At 45.0% G+C, this 19,845-nt stretch overlaps 3 protein-coding genes across 19 annotated transcripts in view; 2 read left to right on the top strand and 1 right to left on the bottom strand.

Moving 5' to 3' along the window:
* SCUBE3 (signal peptide, CUB domain and EGF like domain containing 3) overlaps positions 1-5,306 on the top strand; it is a 34,237-nt gene extending 28,931 nt beyond the window's left edge. For 5 of the 7 annotated variants that reach the window (XM_073224661.1, XM_073224663.1, XM_073224662.1 and 2 more), the window contains 7 exons: positions 167-328; positions 534-701; positions 1,215-1,376; positions 1,777-1,974; positions 2,459-2,611; positions 2,736-2,815; positions 4,484-5,306. In XM_073224661.1, the coding sequence (XP_073080762.1) occupies positions 167-328; positions 534-701; positions 1,215-1,376; positions 1,777-1,974; positions 2,459-2,611; positions 2,736-2,815; positions 4,484-4,633 (1,073 nt within the window). In that variant the 3' untranslated portion in view covers positions 4,634-5,306. The other 2 variants (XM_073224664.1, XM_073224666.1) reach the window with 2 other exon arrangements.
* TCP11 (t-complex 11) overlaps positions 1-13,594 on the bottom strand; it is a 155,561-nt gene extending 141,967 nt beyond the window's left edge. The window contains exon 1 of the mRNA XM_073224683.1: positions 13,301-13,594. The gene's annotated coding sequence lies outside the window, so the exon portion shown is untranslated. The remainder of the gene's footprint in view (positions 1-13,300) is intronic.
* Positions 13,595-13,736: 142 nt separating this feature from the next.
* The window catches only part of ZNF76 (zinc finger protein 76), a 31,357-nt gene continuing 25,248 nt past the window's right edge, over positions 13,737-19,845 (top strand). For 4 of the 11 annotated variants that reach the window (XM_073224673.1, XM_073224670.1, XM_073224671.1 and 1 more), the window contains exon 1: positions 13,739-13,963. The gene's annotated coding sequence lies outside the window, so the exon portion shown is untranslated. Of the gene's footprint in view, positions 14,078-19,845 lie in introns of all 11 variants that reach the window. The other 7 variants (XM_073224669.1, XM_073224672.1, XM_073224668.1 and 4 more) reach the window with 4 other exon arrangements.

Genomic DNA, 19,845 nt, shown 5'->3' with positions numbered 1-19,845 from the left:
CCACTAACCCTCCTGCACATGGCTTTGGCGCCTGATCCTCCTAAACAGGATTCTGTTAATTTCTAAAGAGATTCTCCTTGAATCTGGGAGAGTGGGAAGGGGAGTTCCAGGCCTGGGTGGTGGGAAATAGGGGGGTGGGTGGCTAGCACGGCCGACTCTCCCTCAGTCAGCTGCCCGCAGGGGACGTATTACCACGGCCAGATGGAGCAGTGTGTGCCATGCCCAGCGGGCACCTTCCAGGAGAGAGAAGGGCAGCTCTCCTGCGACCTTTGTCCTGGGAGTGATGCCCAGGGGCCTCTCGGAGCCACCAACATCACCACGTGTGCAGGTGCCAGGGGAACAAACAATACAGAGTGGGGAAGGGTGGGCACTGGGACGCCCATGGGCATGGGATTTCCCAAGGACAGGCCCAGGCTCCAGGCCACTCTCCTAGTCAACATCCTATGTGTGCGCCTCTGTCCCCTGAGACTGGGTGACCCCACAGGGAAGGCCGGGACCATCCCCATCAGAGTTGGGCCCTTGATTCATTGCAGGTCAGTGCTCACCTGGCCAATACTCTGTAAATGGGTTCAAGCCCTGCCACCCATGTCCACGTGGCACCTACCAACCTGAAGCAGGACGGACCCTGTGCTTCTCATGTGGTGGGAGCCTTCCCACCAAGCACGAGGGGGCCATCTCCTTCCAAGACTGTGACACCAAAGGTGAGTGGGCTGCCCACCTCACTAGGGGACGCCCCAGTGTGCACTACTTCCAGAAACACTCTTCAGCCCCGCAGAACAGACTCAAGTGTGCTGCCCTACCACCTTCGCCAAACCAGGAAAGGCCCAATTGCCTGACCAACCATACCATCCTGACCTTCCACAAGTCCCAAACCTAGGAATTAGGGAGTAAATAACAGGTCCACTTACCCCTCTGCTTTGGAGAACCGGTGATACACTTCCCTCAATACTACAAACGAGTTTCTGTACAGGTTTAGCACTACCCTCAGTGCCTGAAAGAAAAGGATTGGCACAGCCAACCACTGTGTCTAGTATTCAAATTTGTTTTTCCCTGGGCTTAAATTCTGGCACGAATAGGAAAGGTTTGGACTCTGGAAGGAACTTCGGTGTCTTCCATCTCCTGATTCTCCATGATGACTGTGCCCTGCCCATCCCATGCCCCAGAACTCCCACATGCCTGTCACCTTAACTCCAACCTTTGCCCCTTGCCTGCAGTCCAGTGCTCCCCTGGGCATTACTACAACACCAGCATCCACCGCTGTATCCGCTGTGCCATGGGCTCCTATCAGCCTGACTTCCGTCAGAACTTCTGCACCCGCTGTCCAGGAAACACAAGCACAGACTTTGATGGCTCCACCAGTGTGGCCCAGTGCAAGAGTACGTGGCAGGCCAGGCTGTGGAAAAAGGAGTAGAGAGCCCTGGGACCAGTGGACATGGGGAGGGAGGGGGAATAAACCAGCAGGGAGCAGGGCCAGGGAGTGGAAGGGCAGGAAAGTCCCACCCTCCATCTCTCCCCGACCTACTCAACCTCAAGACCAGTTTCTGGACTGGGCCCTGTAACACCCTCTCCCTGGAGACAGGTAATAGGCAGAGATGGTAAAGTGATGATGCAAAGGCAGGAAGGAAAGTGGACCCAGAACCAGAAAATAGGTGATGAACAAGGAAGATAGCTGCCCATATGTGTCTGATTTCTACTTGAGAACTCTTCAATTTTCCCAATCCATTCCTCCACTGACTTCCCTTCTCTTTCTTTCTCTGTCCACCGGGGCTTGACTAGATCGCCAGTGTGGTGGGGAGCTGGGTGAGTTCACTGGCTATATCGAGTCCCCCAACTACCCAGGCAACTACCCAGCAGGCGTGGAGTGCATCTGGAACATCAACCCCCCACCCAAGCGCAAGATCCTTATTGTGGTACCCGAGATCTTCCTGCCATCAGAGGATGAGTGTGGGGACGTCCTCGTCATGAGAAAGAACTGTGGGTGGCTACAGAGCTGGGCCAGGGAAGGGCAATTCAAATCTGGTTTGGAGGGAGAGAAAGAGAAGATTGGTACAAGAAAGAATCAGGGCAGTGCCAAGGGAGGCCTCGGGAGGAGAGAAGCTAACAAGGGAAAGTAGCAATGAATGCTGCACATTCAGCGGAGAGCATAGTTCAGAAAGCCAGCACTAGGACTTGAACTCTAATAGTGTCAAATGTGTTGCTTTCCTATTCTAGCATTTTTGCGACCCCACTCATTTAAATGTCAAATTTCTTATACTGTGTGAGTGCCTGGATGTCACAGAAGAGCTGTAGAGCAAGCCCAAGGCAGTGAGAGAGGATACATGTATATTGGAGGTGGGAGACGTGCACGCATGGGGAGAGCCTCTGTTAGCATGATTCCTTCCCCTGAGAGCCCTCAATCCAGGAGGATTTGTGTAGCCTCAGTCCTGTGGCTCTCCTGACCTGCTGCTTGCCTTCCCAGCCTCCCCAGCCTCCATTACCACCTATGAGACCTGCCAGACCTACGAGCGCCCCATCGCCTTCACAGCCCGCTCTAGGAAGCTGTGGATTAACTTCAAGACAAGTGAGGCCAACAGTGCCCGTGGCTTCCAGATCCCCTATGTTACCTATGATGGTGAGCAAGGGCAGGAGAGCCAGGGAGCTGGGTGAGAAAAGGGAGGTTCCTGGGTCTTGGGAGGGAGCAAGGGGGGCAGGAAAAGTCCCCAACCCTAACCTTCTCCCCTTGTCTGACTTTGCAGAGGACTATGAGCAGTTGGTAGAAGACATTGTACGAGATGGCCGGCTCTACGCATCTGAAAACCACCAGGAGATCTTAAAGGTGAGTGAATATTAATAACGATGGCCAACACTTGATGAGCATGTAACAATGTGCAGGCAATTTGCTAAGTGCTTACATGAATATTCTCATTTGGTATGCACACTATTCCTATGAAATAAGTACTTTCATCATTCCCCCTTTACAGAGGAGAAAACTGAGACACAGAGAATTACAGAACTTGCCCAGCGGTAAGGCTGGGATTTAAGCCAAAACCCATCTGACAGCAGTGTCACTCATACTATCTTACATCTCAGGGAGGAAAATGGGAAGAGGAAGACATAAAAAGTCCCCTATCTCTCCTATCAAGAAATATAAGGAAAATGAGATACAGAAAGATGCTTCTGCACATGTCAAATCCTTCCCTTACTCCCTCTTCAGCTCCACAGAAAATCTACAGATCTAGCACAGCATTTCTCAGTTAACTCAGCATAGCCCTCTTTTAAAGGAAAAGAAATGTTTTCAATGTTGAAGAATGGACTAGATACCTGAGTCTGTGGATCCCAGTCTGAGAAAATCTGAAGAAATATAACTATAATCCTAGTCACAGTATTATCCTTAATAAATTATCAATGCAAAAAAGTTTTATCTTTATGATTAGTAATTTTATACTATCAAAATAAGATACAATGACAAATTAATTTCTCCTAGAATTTGCAGACTTCAAAGGACCAAATGTCAGTGATGCTTTTCAAACATTTTTTTAAAGCATCTGAACCCTTATTTCAAATGCATTGTGGAACTCCAATGCATAAAGTAGTGGAGCCATTTTTATTGAAGTAGAGATGACAGGCTGGAAGCCCCACCTCTTCTTTTAAAAATCCGCTGATAAAATGGGAAGAACACTAGCCTAGAAGCCAGAAGATCTGAGTCCTGATGCACATTGCTTGGCATGTAGTAGGTTCTTCACACATCATGTTGCTGTTTGAGACAGGCTGGTCAGGAAAGGGTTCTAAGGAGAAGAGACCTGACTGAGGTAAAGGGCCAATCCATTAGATCAGGAGAGGTGCATTCCATACCATTGGGCAGAGAAGCAATATGGCATGTTCAAGAATCTTGAGAAGGCCAGTGTGGCTCATCAGTATATGGAAGATGGAGGAGAAAGAGCAAGGCACAGATCACATATAGCCTACGGGCCATGCAAGGGACTCAGCTTTCTGATTAAAAAAAAAAAATAGGTAAGTGTTTTGAATAGAAGGACATAGTCTACTTAAGAACCAAAAATGTCACTCTGGCTGTCACAGACTGGGGAGAACAATTTGTAGAGGAACAAGGGTGGGTAGGAGCACGGAGACCCGTTAGGAGGCTATCATAGTATTCCAAGTGAAAGATGATGGTGGCTTGAACAGGGTGGTAGCTGTGGTGATGATGAGAAGTGGTCAGACCCTGGATATATTTTGAAGGTAGAATCAACAGGATTTGCTGTGGTTATGAGCAAGAGAAAGGAGTCAAGGATGGTTCCAAGTATTGGGATCTAAGCAATGGAAGGATGGAGCTGCCATTGACCGAGTTTCAGAATTCTAAAAGAGGAACAGATGGTAGGGATGGGAATCCAGAGTTCACCTCTGGATATGCCTGTTAGACACCAAGAGGGGCTGCTACTGCATTGAAGGTGATGTTCTTCTTTCCCCTGACACTAAAGCTGACACTGCCACCTGCCATCCTCTGCAGGACAAGAAGCTCATCAAGGCCTTCTTTGAGGTGCTGGCCCACCCCCAGAACTACTTCAAGTACACAGAAAAGCACAAGGAGATGCTGCCAAAATCCTTCATCAAGCTGCTCCGCTCCAAAGTTTCCAGCTTCCTGAGGCCCTACAAATAGTGCCTCTAAGTCCAAGACCCAGGTTTTGAAGCCCCAGACTCCTTAGCCCTGGGAGCCAGCAGCTCCACCCTCAGATGAGGAACTCTCTCCTTCTTTCTGGAGGACAAAAAAAAAACATAACTATATAGACAAGGACTCTCACTTCCTGTCTGTCTAGCTTCCTTTCCTTCTCTCTGTGTGTGTGTCTCTCTTTACTGTTTTCCCTTTTCCTTCATACTCCCTGGAAAAGCCATTCAGTGCTGGCTCTATTCCCGCCTGAGGGGAGAAGGAACAATACCTCCCTTCCTCTCCCCAGCCATACTGCCTGTTTTACCAGCTCACATCCCTGCCTCCATCAACCTGGAAGGGTGCTAGAGGCCCATGAAGGAAGTGGGTCTAGTACAGAATGGGGAGGAGTAAGAGGGGCTTCTGCCATTATAGGGTTATGCCTTGCTACTCAGGAGCCAAAATCTTCCTTGGCTGTGCCCCAAAGAAGCCTTTAACTTACAGGCTTAATGCCAGCACTGGCCCACTGGGGCATGTGGTTTGAGCTCTGGACTGCCCATGCAGCCAGCTTTATTGTCTTGAGAGCTCCTCTCCTTCTTCCCCTACATGTCTGCCTGGGGTCCAGTCCATGAGGGCTTACAAAAGGCCCACACCACTGGGTAACAGACACCAGCTGAAAAAGGAAGAGTAGCAAGCATTACTGTGTTGAATGCACCACTGTCAATCCCCAAGAGAAAGACTATAGCTCTGCAGCATACAAACCAGGTGTTAAAGCACTGCCAAAAAAAGAAAATGGATCATCTAAAGGACTAGACTAGATAGCAATTGGAAGCCAGCCTCAAACACTAATCCCTCTTCTTGTCTCCCCTGGCCCAGCCATCTCTCACCCCAACCAAATGCTCCCTGGGGGAGCCCTAGCCCTACTCCCCTTGCTAATTGTTGTCCTTAAAGAAACGTGGCTGCTGACCAGAAGCCAGCCTGGGCTTTGCCCCAGAGTTGTCTTTCCTTTGTAGCCCCAGATGGCTTGTGGACTCCACCAAAGAGGACCCTGCAGCCAGTCCAGAGCCACCTACCTCTGGCCCCAGGCTGTGGGCAGCAAGAGGAATATGTGTGCACTTGGAGAATCTTCTGCCCACCCTGTCCAGATCTACTAAGTGCAATCATTTTGAGACTTTCTATGTTGTCTAGAGGGACGGATTTTTGTTTTCTGATTTTTTTTCTTTTTCCTCTATTAAAACAACCCTATTTATAGCTGCCCAAGAGGGAAGAGTGTATGTTTGGAGTGGAAGAAAAAAAGGTTTTGAATCTCATGAACCTTGAGTGCTGGAGCATCTCATCTGCCTCTACCCCCTCCAGTGGCCATCCAGACCTCGAGAGCCCTCAGCTGTGGTAACCCACAGCGGTTGCTCAGAGGCACCTGATGTGTAGGTCAGTAATTCTGGGGACTTAATGGAGCAGAAAGGAGAGGGACCTGTGTTTGATAAACCAATCATGCCATCCCTATGCCTCTGCATGGATTCAGCATGGACCTCGGGATTGGAGATTCCAATGGAACTGGTCAGTGATTCTTCACCCCAAGTAGGGAAAACCTCCATCTTTTCTCTGTCTCCATCCTGTTTTCCCCTGGTGAGCACATGGAAGATCAGGCCATATCCCCTGGGGGTGGGCTGACTCAGGGCCCTGAGGCGAGAGACAAGGCTGTAGGAGCTAAGAATAAGACAGTTTTTCAGGCATGAAGTTGTTTGCCTGACCTTGGCCACTCTGCCTACCCCAACATGTTCGCCATTCTCTCTTGGAAGTTGAATTCAAGCCTAGCTTCCTCAATTACTTCTTTTCAAAAGGAAGAAGATTCAAGTCCCTGCCCAAGCCCAGATCCTACATACATGCCACCCTCAATCCCACTGCTGCCTGTAAAATTATTTTCCATTTGCTCCTTCTAGTTACCCAAGGCTGTAGTCCTCAATCAAAGGCTACCAGGTAACTCCTAGGGTTCATTTCTAATTGACTGTCCTAGGCAACTGCTCCTCCCACAGACTCAACACTGAATAAAGGAGCCTGACAACTCCCCACCAGTAGCATCCACAGCCATAACAGCCTCAGGCAGTAGGTAGCCAATGTCACAGCTAGATCCCCTGACATCCATTAGCCAATACCATGGGCCTCAGTGGTAGAGTGTTTGGCTACCTTTGTCTCTCTAGGTCAAAGAGGGTTCTGCTGTAAAGATACAAATGGCTGCTTCCAAGTAGGGTCATTTAATAAAAGTACCCACACATCCCAGGAAATGGCCATGAAAACTGTTTTAATCAATTTTGATCATCCTAATTCTCCACTAGGAGCTAAAATAACTTTACAATTTCCTTTCTCCCCACCATTTTGCATCTCTCTTAGAAAGCCAGAGTTCTTCTCAATAAATGCCTTCAAAGTCTGGCTTTTCCTTGCTCTCATCCTTTCCTGTCACCCCATACATACACATAAACACACTTCCTCCAATCATATATTCCATGGTTTCTGCAATCTGCAAATGATTTCCACAGTATGTATAGATCACTAGGCTTCTTAACTGATGTCAAGACAGATCTTGGTGAGCAGGTGAAGACCTGATAACATCCACCAAATTTAATTTAGGTTGTCCAGGTTGGGGGTTAAGAATCCAGGCAAAGCTCCCACTGAACTATGGAGGAAGCTGGCTCTGGGACATCAAACTAGAGGATAAGTAGATTGAATGAGGAGTCAGTTCTCAGGGACTCTCTAGGCCTTTACAGGTCAGACAGAAAAATTGGTTTTAACCGTGTGGGGAAGTAGAAAAAAATGTAAATACAAACTCATGAACCAGCCCAAAGCCCTCTCTGCAGGATGGAATGTTTACAGGGTCACAGTAATGTGAGGCCTCATTTATCTTAGTACAAAACCTGCCCTGATCTGGGAATGGAAAGCCATTTCTGCAAGGGCTCTGTGATGCATATCAGAAAGGCACTTATATCCTCAGTAACATGGCAATCCCTTTTTACTTTTCTGCTTCCCTCCGTCTGTATTATTAGGCCTGGCCCACTCTTGAACCATAAGGGAGCTCTCAAAGGCCCGAGAAAACTGACCAGAGACTTGAGCTGCCCTGCCCCAGGCCTACAAATCCCCAGAGGCTGACATTGAGCTGTGACTGCTTTTGACTTCCCCAGTATGGGTTAGTTTGAAGTGGTGGAGGTTCAGTTTTGTTGCTGAAAGTTCAGTAATACAGTCCTAGTTTTTGGCCCTAATGAAACTTTTTATATCCAAAACGTGTTCTCCATATGTTTGTTTGAACTTAATTGGAATGGATTAGGAGGTCTTATCTCAAAGTATGAGAAAATAGTATATTCAAATTTTTATATTTGCTTCTTAACCTCAATATAACAGACTCAAACTAGGGGAAGGGAATGGACCATATAGTATAGCTGACCATAAGCAGAAAGTAATGCTAACCTGTTTGGCTTCTTAAGCACAGTAAGAGAAAAGTGGAAGCAACACAAGGATATCTTTAAATCTGCCTCAAAGGTAGCACAGCCTGTCCTTGGGCCATTATTTGAATTAGTAACCCTTTAAGAAAATATATGATTAAAGGGACTAGAACCCCCAGTTCTGTTACCAGCTTATATAGACAACACAGATTATAGCAGTTGGACAACCTGAAAGCCATTCTTCTGTGTGAGCTGAACTGAAGTTTTAAAGAATAATCATTACCATGTGAGAGGCTTTTTTTTTAATGCAGAATAAATCTCAGAATGTTGTGTTTATGTTTGCTGTCAATATAGTAAGAATCTCCTACACAATCAACAATAAACAATAAATGTTGCAGTTGATAGAGTATTTTGCACTTGGGGGAAAAAAATGTATCTGAACTTGTAAAAAGATGTTTGGATTTTGTATTGTCTTTTTTATTATTATTAAAATATTAAATGAAACTCCTCAGCCTGGTATCTTTTGCTCTGTCTCAATAACTTATCCGAGAGCTAGAGAGAGCTTGGAGGAGACAAAATGTTTTCTAGCTTCCAGATAGGACTTACCCAAATTTTTCATTTATCTGTTTTACTCCTAATGATTCTAGAATTTGAAAAGGGTTGTCTCTTTGTCTATTCTTACAGCAGTATCAAGAATTATCCTGTGAGGGGGATCAAGAGGCAGGGGTAAATTTAGGGTATTGTTCTTCCTCTCCACAGTACAGTTCCCAAAAGCTGGCCAGGCCACAAACTCCCTAGTCAAGATGTCCCACTTCTAGCAAAGTAGCAGCACTATGAATCACCCAAGGTTATTCTTTTTTATGCAGTACATTCTTGGCCACCAAACACAATACTAAAATACAGATCATTCAGCCACTACCACAGGGCGTGAGAAAGCAATCTCCAATCTCTTAATAAGTGAACAGTCCCAATTTCTAAGCTCAGATAATAGATAAAACTTAGTTGTCGTAATTATATAATTCCTGACATGAAATTTTATTGGATTTAATATCTACACGATATAGCCATTTAAGAGGAACAAGGAAATATCTACCTGATCAAAAAATATGTTGGATTGGCCTCCCAGAATCCTGAATTTCCGTGTTACCATCCATAAAGAACACAGATGCATTACTGAACTGTTATATGCCAGGCACAGTGCATCAGGCTATCATGGCTTGATAACAGTAGCCATGCTCAAGATTTATGCTCTTCATGTAAGATTATTACAACTGATCTTTCCACATAGATTTCCCAATGGGAGAGAAAATCCACTCTACTTGGTGGCTGAGTATAAATTATCATTCTATTTAATATATTGCATGACTTTGATTTAGCATGATAAAACATGAGCAACTCTATATGAAATGCCAAAATCACATTTCTAGAACTGCAAAGCTAAGGTCCATAAACAGGACTGTTGTGACTACACCAATTTGGGACCATCCTCTCTGACTTCTCTCTTAACCCCCTTCTATTCCAAAAACACTAAGTCTTACACCTTCTTCTTAGTACACTTCCAATAATATCCCAGAATAATATATAATCAGGACCAGTGGAGTGTGGGTCTGCCTATATCAAGCAATCTTTAAAATGGGGTACATGAAGACTTTCAAAGGAATTTTTCCAAGGGTATGTGAAAACTTCCCAGGGGGTACCAGGGCAAGGAAATGAATGGGAGGAGAATTCTAAGGGAATACATTTCCAGATCCTCAACTTTCATAAGAAATCTTCCCTAAAATGAATGAGAACCAGCCACCATATTCATCCACATTCTTCATTCCACCTCCTTTCACCATAGTCTTTGTCCAACTTTACAAAAGAAAGGCATATCCCTCACCTACCCTGAATTTTGAAGCATAGTCCAGGGTATAAAAACCTGGGGGTAAGAGGGAGAGGTTTTTTCCCCCTCATATCAAAATATTATAATTATAATCAGTCTTCTTATAATAGGACTCTTTTTACTATTTTCTACTTCCAACTAGCAACAAATCAAATTGTTGGTTAGCTACTCAACCCATTATTTACTAGCAAATATACTTTTTATTTTTTATTAAATACTTAAGAGAAAATTTGTCATGAGATCTAACAAAACTATGGGAGTTATTTCTGATTTTTATACATGATTCTTACTTAATTGTTCCCAAAAGCCAAATATCAGAATTCAACACAAGCACATACCCACATTTGCCAAGGGTATAACATACCTTTTACCCTACTTCTCTCACTTAATAAATTAACTAATGGATTTAGCAGTAGATTACATGGCATTATTCCAAATTATATAATGAAAAAACAGTATTATCCCATTTTCACATTTTATAATACTAATACTAGATCTATGTAATTTTAATCATGATTAATTCTTAGTAATCTATAAGCTACAGTTAACTTATTTCCCAGTGATATTTATTAAAACAAATGTTAACATATTTATTTGAAAAATAAAGTCAGACTTTTTCCTGTTAGAAAGTTAAGTCTTATTTGGCTGGATTGGTTTGAAATGAAGACTGGCTTTGCTAATTTCACAGATGGCACATATTTTCCATATTGAAGTGAATCTGCACTTCAATATTTTAACAAGATTCCTGAAAACATGTAATTGTAAAATAATTTTATCAAAAGAATTGTGTTGGCAAAGGAGTATGAAAATCAGTACCCAATTAACAAGGCGTCCCTCAGCGAAAAGGTAACAGATGATAATCATTTTTATAAGACTGAAACTGAGACTCTAATGACTAGTTAACAAATCCTTTGACAAGGTCAGTGGTTTCCAAATCTTTGCTTTTAATAAAATTAAAGGAGGACTCCATCTGACAGTATTTGACGATAGTATTTGGTTATAGGACATTCTGTGATTGTTGGCATACAGTTTAGATGTAGTTCAAAGACTTGAGGAATATGACTGACAAACCTCTTCCTTCCCCATTTACTATGTGAACAAGGTTTCTCAATGCTTATGTCCATAAAAATAAAAAACAGAATTGATGTTGCGCCTTATCTCCTTCTACCATTAGGTAATATTGATCCATGAATACCTGAACTGAGGAGAAACACCATATTTCTCATTAAGAGATATATTTTCAATGAAACTGTACTTTCTAGGTTTCAGTTATAAAAATGTGTAATACATTTATATTGTTTAATAAACTGTGTACTCGTAAAACTGTAATGACAATGACAATTAAATTCAGAAAAAACATTTTAACAAAATCTATGGTCACAGGCAATAAATTTATACTAAATTTTTGTAGCAAAGAAGTGTGACAGTGATGAATAAAAGACTTAAAAGCAGGCAAGTATTAGGATAAAGTGCTGTAGGGGAAATGAATGGAATTAGTTCAAGAAGAAAAGAAACCATACAAAATTTCTATTATAGAAGAGCTTGTTCATATATTTTAAATGGATGATGATGGACATCCAATATTTAGGGTTTCGGAGTCCACTGGATACATTAGGAATGATGTAACAGCGTTAGTTTAAAATGTCAAAATTTACAGTAAGTCAGAAATAATATCCTCTATAAGTACTCAAATTTATGATGGAAAATTTAGGTATCAACTTAAAAATGAACAAGAGTGTACATAGTTCTTTAAAATTTTTTTATGAAGTCCACTCTTTAAAATGTCTTCAGACTATTAAGTCTATATGGTATATTGCAGGAGTGGGGCTCAAACAGAAGCTGGTAGAAATGATTTCAATTTTCCACTCCAAAATACCTTCCTTCGTACCTGAAATTACCCATCAGAATCTTAAACTTCAAGTTTCAGACACTAGTTCCCCGGAGTTTTTGATAATTGTGTAACAGGAGATGTGATTAGCCAATCAGATAAGGATCTTCAAGAAATGTGAGAAAAGAGAGATGTTTTTACTATGTAAAAAGTTGGGGGGTGGGGGGAGACAACCTGATTTCTATTCCCTACTCTAACCAGTCTATACTACAGGACAGGCTACTTTTTCTCTCTGTATCTATGTAAAATAACATGTCAAACTTTTACAAAAGAGGAACAGAAATGGCAGGACAGTAGTCAGGCTGTTTATTTCTATACCAGCCGGTATAAAAAGGATTAATTATTAACCATAAGAATGGGCCACCATTGTCACTCACTGCCCACCTAAACTGAGAGCCTGATGAGAATTCTGGCCTCAGAACTGCCTCTGGAAATGTTGTGCCAAAATAAGTAAGATTGGGAAGAGGGGATGTCCAAAATTGAAAGGCTCAGAGGTAAGCTCTTCAGACAGCGGAGAACAGTCCGTCAGTGCCCCCAGTGGCATCTTTATCTACCATAAGCCCCAAACCCAATATTTTACAAATGTTTCTACTTTATCGAAATACTTTTTTTTTCAATTAAAAATGAGAGTAGCTTTATTTAGTCCCATGAAGGAAAAAGTTTATATATATATATATATTTTTTTTGGTATCATTAATCTACAATTACATGAGCAACATTATGATTAGACTCGCCCCATCATCAAGTCCCCACAACATACCCCATTACAGTCACTGTCCATCAGCACAGTAAGATGCTATAGAATCACTACTTGTCTTCTCTGTGTTGTACAACCCTCCCAGTGCCACCCCCACATTATGTGTGCTAATCGTAATACCCCTTTTTACCCCTACTCCCTTCCCACCCATCCTCCCAGTCCCTTTCCCTTTGGTAACTCTTAGTCCATTCTTGGGTTCTGTGAGTCTGCTGCTGTTTTATTCTTTCAGTTTTTTTCTTTGTTCTTATACTCCACATATGAGTGAAATCATTTGATACTTGTTCGAAATACTTTTTTTTAAGTTAGATTGTTTTTTTCGGAGGCCACGGGGGAGGAGATACAAAAGAAATGACGTAAAGTCTAAAAGGATAGAGAAGGAAAAGATTCTCACCTCATTCCTCCAGACACCCAATTCCTCTCCTAAGAGACAACCTTTACCAGTTCCTTATCTAAATCCTCTCATTTTATTTTTTACCAAATCTCACTCGCTTTCATTTTGAAAATTTCCCAATTGCAGCCCCTTCCCTACTGGGAGGGGGAAAATTAGAGTTTGGTTTTGTTCACCTGGAACCAAGGCTGCAAAGGGGGAGTACTAGCTGGTGTTTAGGCTGGGGGTGGGGATGAAGGGAGAGTGAGAACCCTAGAGCACCGTCGGGGCGCCCTCCCTAAAAGGGCAAGTTCCTCAAACTCAATGGCGTCCTTTTCGACAAGCAGCTAGTAATACCTGCAATTGCCTCTTTCAAGGGACTGGCTCGAAGATCGTAGGCACTGCTTGAAGACTGCGCAGAGTAAAGCGGTTCGGGACGGCGGGGCGCAGGAGGAAGCCTGTGGGCTCAGCACCGAGGTGAGGGCCGGCAGCCCCAGGGAAGGCCGTGGGACCCGCGAGAACGGCTTCTCTCACAACCTGCCCCTCCGTTCCTCGCCGGTTTCTGAAGCGCAGCTTTTGGGTCGCGGGCCACCGCCGAGGCCGCGTGGAACCCTCGGGGCCTCGGCTCCCAGATATCGCCACAGGCTTCAGGTAGACGGAGTCCCAGGGAGGGACAGGTGGCTGCTCCTCATTGCTATAGCGACGACCCTACTAGTCCGACGCGCCCAGGCCCTGACCGGGGCGTCATTACGTCATCACGCCCTCCCCTGGCGCTCAGCCTCGCGGGCCTTGCGTCACCCCGGCCAGGGGGTGGGGCGGGGCTCCGAGGGGCACCGTTCCGAGGCCTGCCGCCCAGGTTCCGGGAGCCCGGGAACCAGGATAAGTAGGACGACAGCCGCGGTGACTGGGGGTGCGGGGTGGAGCATGCCCTGTATTTTCTATACGGGTTCCGGAGCCCAGTAGAGGCGCGCCGAGAAGACAGGAAAGTGCGGCGGCCCTGGAACCTGAATATCGCGCGAGGCAAGCTGCGCGCGGGCGGGCGGGCTATGGCGCAGGCGGGTTGCGGGGCCGGCGCTGGTGGCGGGGCCCGGTGCATGGCGGTCTGTCGGCGGATTCGCCCTCGGGGGCTGTCAGGTTGGTGGATGCGGGAAGAGTGGGTCCACCGCGCCCAGGTGGGAGGCCGGGCGGGCGCAGTGCCCTGGGAAGGTCCGGAGCCCGGCGTGCCCACCCTCCTCTGGCCCTAGCCCGGCGGCCGGATGGCTAGACAGCGGCCTGACCCCTCCCCCATCCCAGTCCCAGCGCCCGACCCCCATCCCTCCCCCTAGCACCCCCCCATGACCCCCAAGCCCCACCCAGGGTCTGCTCCCGCCTCCACCCTTGTGACCCTCACACCTCACCCACTGACCCTAAGACCTCACAGGGTAATTATCAATTCGTATTCATTGGCTCTGCCAACCCAGGAATTTCCCCAGCACTGCCCAGGTCCCCACCAACCCACTGACTCCCTCAATTCTAATCCAGTGATTCAGGACCGAAGATCCCCACACCCCTATTTGGTGACCCCCTAAACCTATTCAGGGACCCTACTGGTCCGTTAACCCCTCCAGTTCTACCCTGTGTTCCTCTACAAACTTGGTGACTGGTCTTAAACCTTTCCTGGTATCTCTTAAGCCCTACTCCAATAGTTTTCCTCCTACTCATCTACATAACCCTCAATATCGAATAATCCCTTCTTTGCCCTGAAACCCCATGATCCTCATTACTCATTACCCCTTCATCCTAAAATCACCTCACTGACATGCCTCTCTGCACCCCTAGCCCCCCAGTGTCAACCAATAGGTGAGATGAATACAAGTACTAATAGTTGGAGGCATCAAAGAATTCTGGATTGAGTGTGGGGTCCCAGATTCAAGTCCCAGCTCTACGACTGTTGTACTTTAGGAACCTGGGAGAAGTCTCTTCCTCACTCTGGACCTCAGTTTCTCATCTGTATTGTGATCAGGTTGAGTTAAAGTGATCTCAGAGTTTCCTTTCAGCTGTGAAGTCCTGCAGTTCTCAGTTGAGATAATATTTGTTTGAAATCACTTTTTTGCCCCTCCCTAGAAGTTTACTCTTCTAACTTATGCCAGGGTCCACTTGCTTCATGAACCTTATTCCCTCATTCCCATGATCCTTTACTCTCTTAACAATCCATACCCATTTCCCTTGATCAGGCCCCATCAGTTAACATGTCTGCAAATCAGGATAGCAAAGCACTTTACCTCTGGGCATTGATGTGGTAAGAGACCAGGATTCTGACTCTGACTCAGGTCCTTCAGCTATGTCACCTTAGGCATACCATTTAGCCTGTCTGACCTCTCAGTCTCCATCTCTGCTAAGGGTGGATAACAGTAGTGCCAGAGATAATGAGTGCAGGAACACTTGGCACCATGCCTGGCCAACGGGAACCATTAAGTATAAGCGGAGAAGCTCCTAGGAGTCTTATTCTGTCCTGGATGCTAGGGATTCAACAGACAGTGAACACAGAGCTCATACCTTACATTGTCTCTCTAACACTGAGTTCTTGGAATCCTTGCTATGGTCTCCTTCTCTGGTTCTTTACCCTGATATCTCCTTAGTTTATCTCTCAACAACCCCAAGAGATGATTATTATATCCACCACTATTTCCCATTTTTGTTTGTTTGGGTTTGATTTTAAATAAGTGAGGAACCTGAAACACACAGTTAAGTAGCAGAGCTGGGATTTTGAACCCACAGTCTTCAAAACCCACTTGCTCCATTGTCTCTCTTGCTCCCAGACCTACAGTTTTCCAGATCACCCGCAGCTCCTTATTCCTTATTTTCTAATAATCCTTAGGCCCAAAGTCAACCAATTCCATGACCCCCAAGGTATCTTCACCCTTTGCCCCATGACTTGGTGACTTCCTCATCATTAGTGACTTTTGACCCCATGTCCTCTGAGACCCTTGTATATTAATACCTCTCTTAGTCCTTCATCTAGATATTCTCTCACCCTGTGAGTCCTTGGAGCTCCCAGCCCTCACTGTGATGTCCCTCACCCTAAGGTGTCTCCCACCTCAATAGCTCTTCACCATAAGTCCTCCTATCCTGTTAAGTCCCTTACGCTCAGGAACTCATATACTCTAAAACCCTCTAGCCCAGTAGTCTTTCCTCATACTTTCTTCCCTGTTTTCAGTTTCTTCTCAGTTGTCTAGCTGCCTCCTTCTACCATGCTCAGCCACATCCTGTTACCCCAAACCTTCACCTATTAGCCCTTCATCTAGTATCCTCCTTCACCCGGATTTAGTGAAATGAGCCCCTTCCATCCCATTGGGAACCCGTCCTTCATAACTTGCACACCCTCCTGTTCTGAGATCCTGCCTGATATCATGTGGGATCCTGCCTCTCAGATTCCCGGATCTCCTGGTATCTTCCTTGTTTTCATCAGCAGTCTCCTTTCCAAACCAGAATCATCTTTGACCTTTTCCCTCTCCTTGTGTCCCTGTCCCTTCCCACAGTGCCTTCCTGCCTTCCTCTTTATTTTCCTCCCAACCATCCGTACCTCACTATCTTAACAGCATTAATTATGATGAAAACTTCCCTCCCATTCCAACTCTGCCCCTTCTTCCTATGCATCTTTCCTGTGTTTCCAACACCAGGGCCGCATGAAGGACCCTGCCACTCTCAGCCCTCCTTTCTTCACACACAGCACTCTTCATCCAAACCTCATTGCCCTTGTTGGTTTGTGAAAAGAGTTACACTTCTCTGGGAACTTCTAGTAATAGATCCCCAAGCTCACAGTCCTTTCGGGAACCAAGGAGAGAGGCCCTGGAGATCCTTCTGAATCAATCCAGCTAGGTCAGGTCTCCTTGATACTCCCAGGATCCCATCCTGTTTTTGAAACTACTTGTTGTATATGCCCTCTGGGTAAAATGCTTTGCATGTGAGCTTCTACTGGCTTTGAATTAGCCATTAGCTCCATTGTTTTCCAACCCCTGGAAAGACTTTCCAATCCCCTCCCACCGGAAGACTGGATGGTGAGTAGCAATGTGACATTAAAGATCCACATCCAAAAGTATTGTATGGGCCACCAAATTGCCGGGTTGCCTATAATGTATTTATTGGCTGTACAGCAAGAAATATAGCAGAGGGCAAAACTAGACTTAAAGAGTGGGTAATTCCTGGGGTCTACAAATTCTGTGGGTTGATTTTTAAAAAGGAGCTTTCACCTTAGGCTTGTTTATTCTTTTCTTAGGACACAGAACATATTCTGCCTTGTATCCTAGTTATTTGTGTACTCCTCTCACTCACTGTCCATCCCCTCTGTGATTTCCTCAAAAACAGAGACTGAATTTTCTTTATCTTCTGTCATCTTAATCCTGTCCCTCATATTTAGCAGGTAGTTAGTAAATACTTAATGAAGTCATTCAGAAGAAGTTCTACATCAGGTATAAACAAGTAAAAACAGTTCATGTCTACATTCATTTTATAGCCACAACAAGCCCCCTTCCCAAATTCCTCCAGACATGATAATGGGCAAGTCCCTTGATTAAAACACTGGAATTTGAACACTTTTTTTAGTCATTGCTGGTGGGACAGTGCAGTGGGGTGCATTAAGTACTTGTTTTTACCGTATTTCTGGTAGCACTAGAGAGATTGGTTGACATAGTTGCTAGAATACAGTAGTAACAAGACCAGGGTCTATCATATATAGATCAGTTCTCAAGAAAAGAGTTAGTGGGGTTGAAGGCATAATCAGGAACAGGGGAAACCAAATTGGCAAAATGTTTGTAATCATTGAAGTTGGGTAATGGTTCATGGGATTCATTATACTATTCTTTCTAGTTCTGTCTATTTGAAATCTGTAATAAAAAGTCGGAAAAAAAAGGACTGCCAGATGAACAAGTGTGAATTAGCACTGCTCTTTGGAAAATGCCTCAAAGCAAATGAACTGCTGTTACTGAGTCAGTACTATTATCTACATTAAGTAGTATGTTTAGTCCTAACTTACCCCTGATCTCTTCTGTTTGTGTGATATTAGGATGCTGAATACAAAAATTAGCATCCTGCAGAATTCTGTACCAGGTGGCCTGGAAATTGCAACATCCTGGCAACAAGCATCTGTTGCCCTGGGCCTTCCCTGCTTCCCAGCCTAGGTGTGGTTTCTGGGGGTACAGGGCTGGACTTGACCTGAGAAGAAGGTGAGGCAGTCAGGGAGGTGAACAGGAGACTAGAGTTCAATTAGGGTCTTCCCCTTCTGGCCTCAAGCCTTCAGATTATGGGGAGATCTTAAAGGAATGGATGTTAATTCATTCACTCATTCCACAAACATTTGGTAAATATCTGCTACAGGCTAGTACTTAGGATAGAGGAGTGAATAAAGTTCCAGGACTTAAGGACCTTGCCTACTGGGGATTGGATGATGGGGAGACATACAGTAAACAAACATGTAAAATATATATGGAAGAAATTAAGTAGAGAAGGGAGTTTAGCACCAGGAGTCAGAGTGGTCAAGGAAGGTCTCACTGAAAAGGTAACATTTGAGCAAAGACCTGGAGGAAGTTAAGGTTGAGTATTTGGAGCAAGTGTATTCCAGTAACGGAACAGCAAGTACAGAGGCCTTGAGGCAGGACTATGCCTTGTATTTTCAAGAAACATGAGGTTGCCAGCCAGTAGGGTTGCTGTAGAATGACAGGGGAAACAGCAGATGTGGGAGTGGGAGTGGACTGATGGTAGGTCATCATTGGCTTTTATTATGAATTGTGAATGAAATGGGAGCCACTGGGGGGTTCTAGACAGTTAAATGACATTATCTGACAAGGATCATTCTGGCTGCTATGTTGACAATAAGCTGTAGGGGGCAGGAGTGGAGGGAGGGAAACTGGGTGAGGTGGCTGCTGCAATAGTGCAGACTAGAAGTTTACCTTGGACCCAAAGAAAAGCAGTGGAAGAGTAAGAAGTGGTTGGATTTGAGGTATGAGAGAGGAGCCAACAGGATTTGTTGATGGGTTGGAGTGGCATATAAAAGAAATAGAGATATTGAGGATTGTTCCCTCATTTTTGGTCTGAGCAACTAAAGAATGGAGTTCCTACTCACTGAAATGGGGGAGCCTGGAGGAGGGGCAAGTTGTGAGAAGAGGGAGATAAGGAGTTTAATTTTGAATATGTCAAGTTTGAGATGTTTTTTGGACATGGTGTTGTTGAATAAGCTTAACTGGATGTACAAGTTGGTTAGACATGAGTGAGTTTCTGCCCTGGGCTGAAAAAACACTATTACTGGGCAGGAGAGAAGGAAGAATGGTGGGAAGAACACTGGTGATTCTGATGGCCTGGCTCTGCCACCGGATAGCTGTGTGATCCTCTGGGACTCCTCCAGCAGCTCCAGCCTCTGTATCTTCATCTGCAAAATGACTGCATTGGACTAGGAACAAGCTGTTTTCTCAGCCCCTCCCATGTAAGAAGTAATGAGTTAGTGCTTAGAGTAAATAAGGTAATTTATCTGTATATATGAGAGCATTTTGGAAACTGCTGAGCTTTACATGAGGTAGTAGTGATGGTAAGATTCCTTCTTTCCTTCTTTTGCTACCTAATACCCAGTGAGTGCCTGCCTTGTGCTGGGTACATGGTGGAGAAGATGCAGCCATGCCCTCATGGAACTCTATAGACAGGCTACCCGGTATAGCTTCACTGCTAAGTGCGGAAGAGATGGGCTGAAGTCTGATAGACTGGTGTGACATTAGTCAGGGAATGCTTGTTCTTGACCTGGTTCTGAGAGAAAACAGTGAACGTGGATGTCAGAGATGAGGCAACATGATAATCCAAGTGAGGGAAAAGTCATCCTAGCTAGGGCTAGGGGAAGAGTTGGGGTGGTGGGACTCAGTTCCTTCCCTCCTTCACTCCTC

Source organism: Manis javanica, chromosome 16 (assembly GCF_040802235.1).
Source record: "Manis javanica isolate MJ-LG chromosome 16, MJ_LKY, whole genome shotgun sequence".
NCBI lineage: Eukaryota > Metazoa > Chordata > Mammalia > Pholidota > Manidae > Manis > Manis javanica.
The sequence above is the reverse complement of the archived record's forward strand: the minus strand, read 5'-3'. Positions and strand labels throughout refer to the sequence as shown.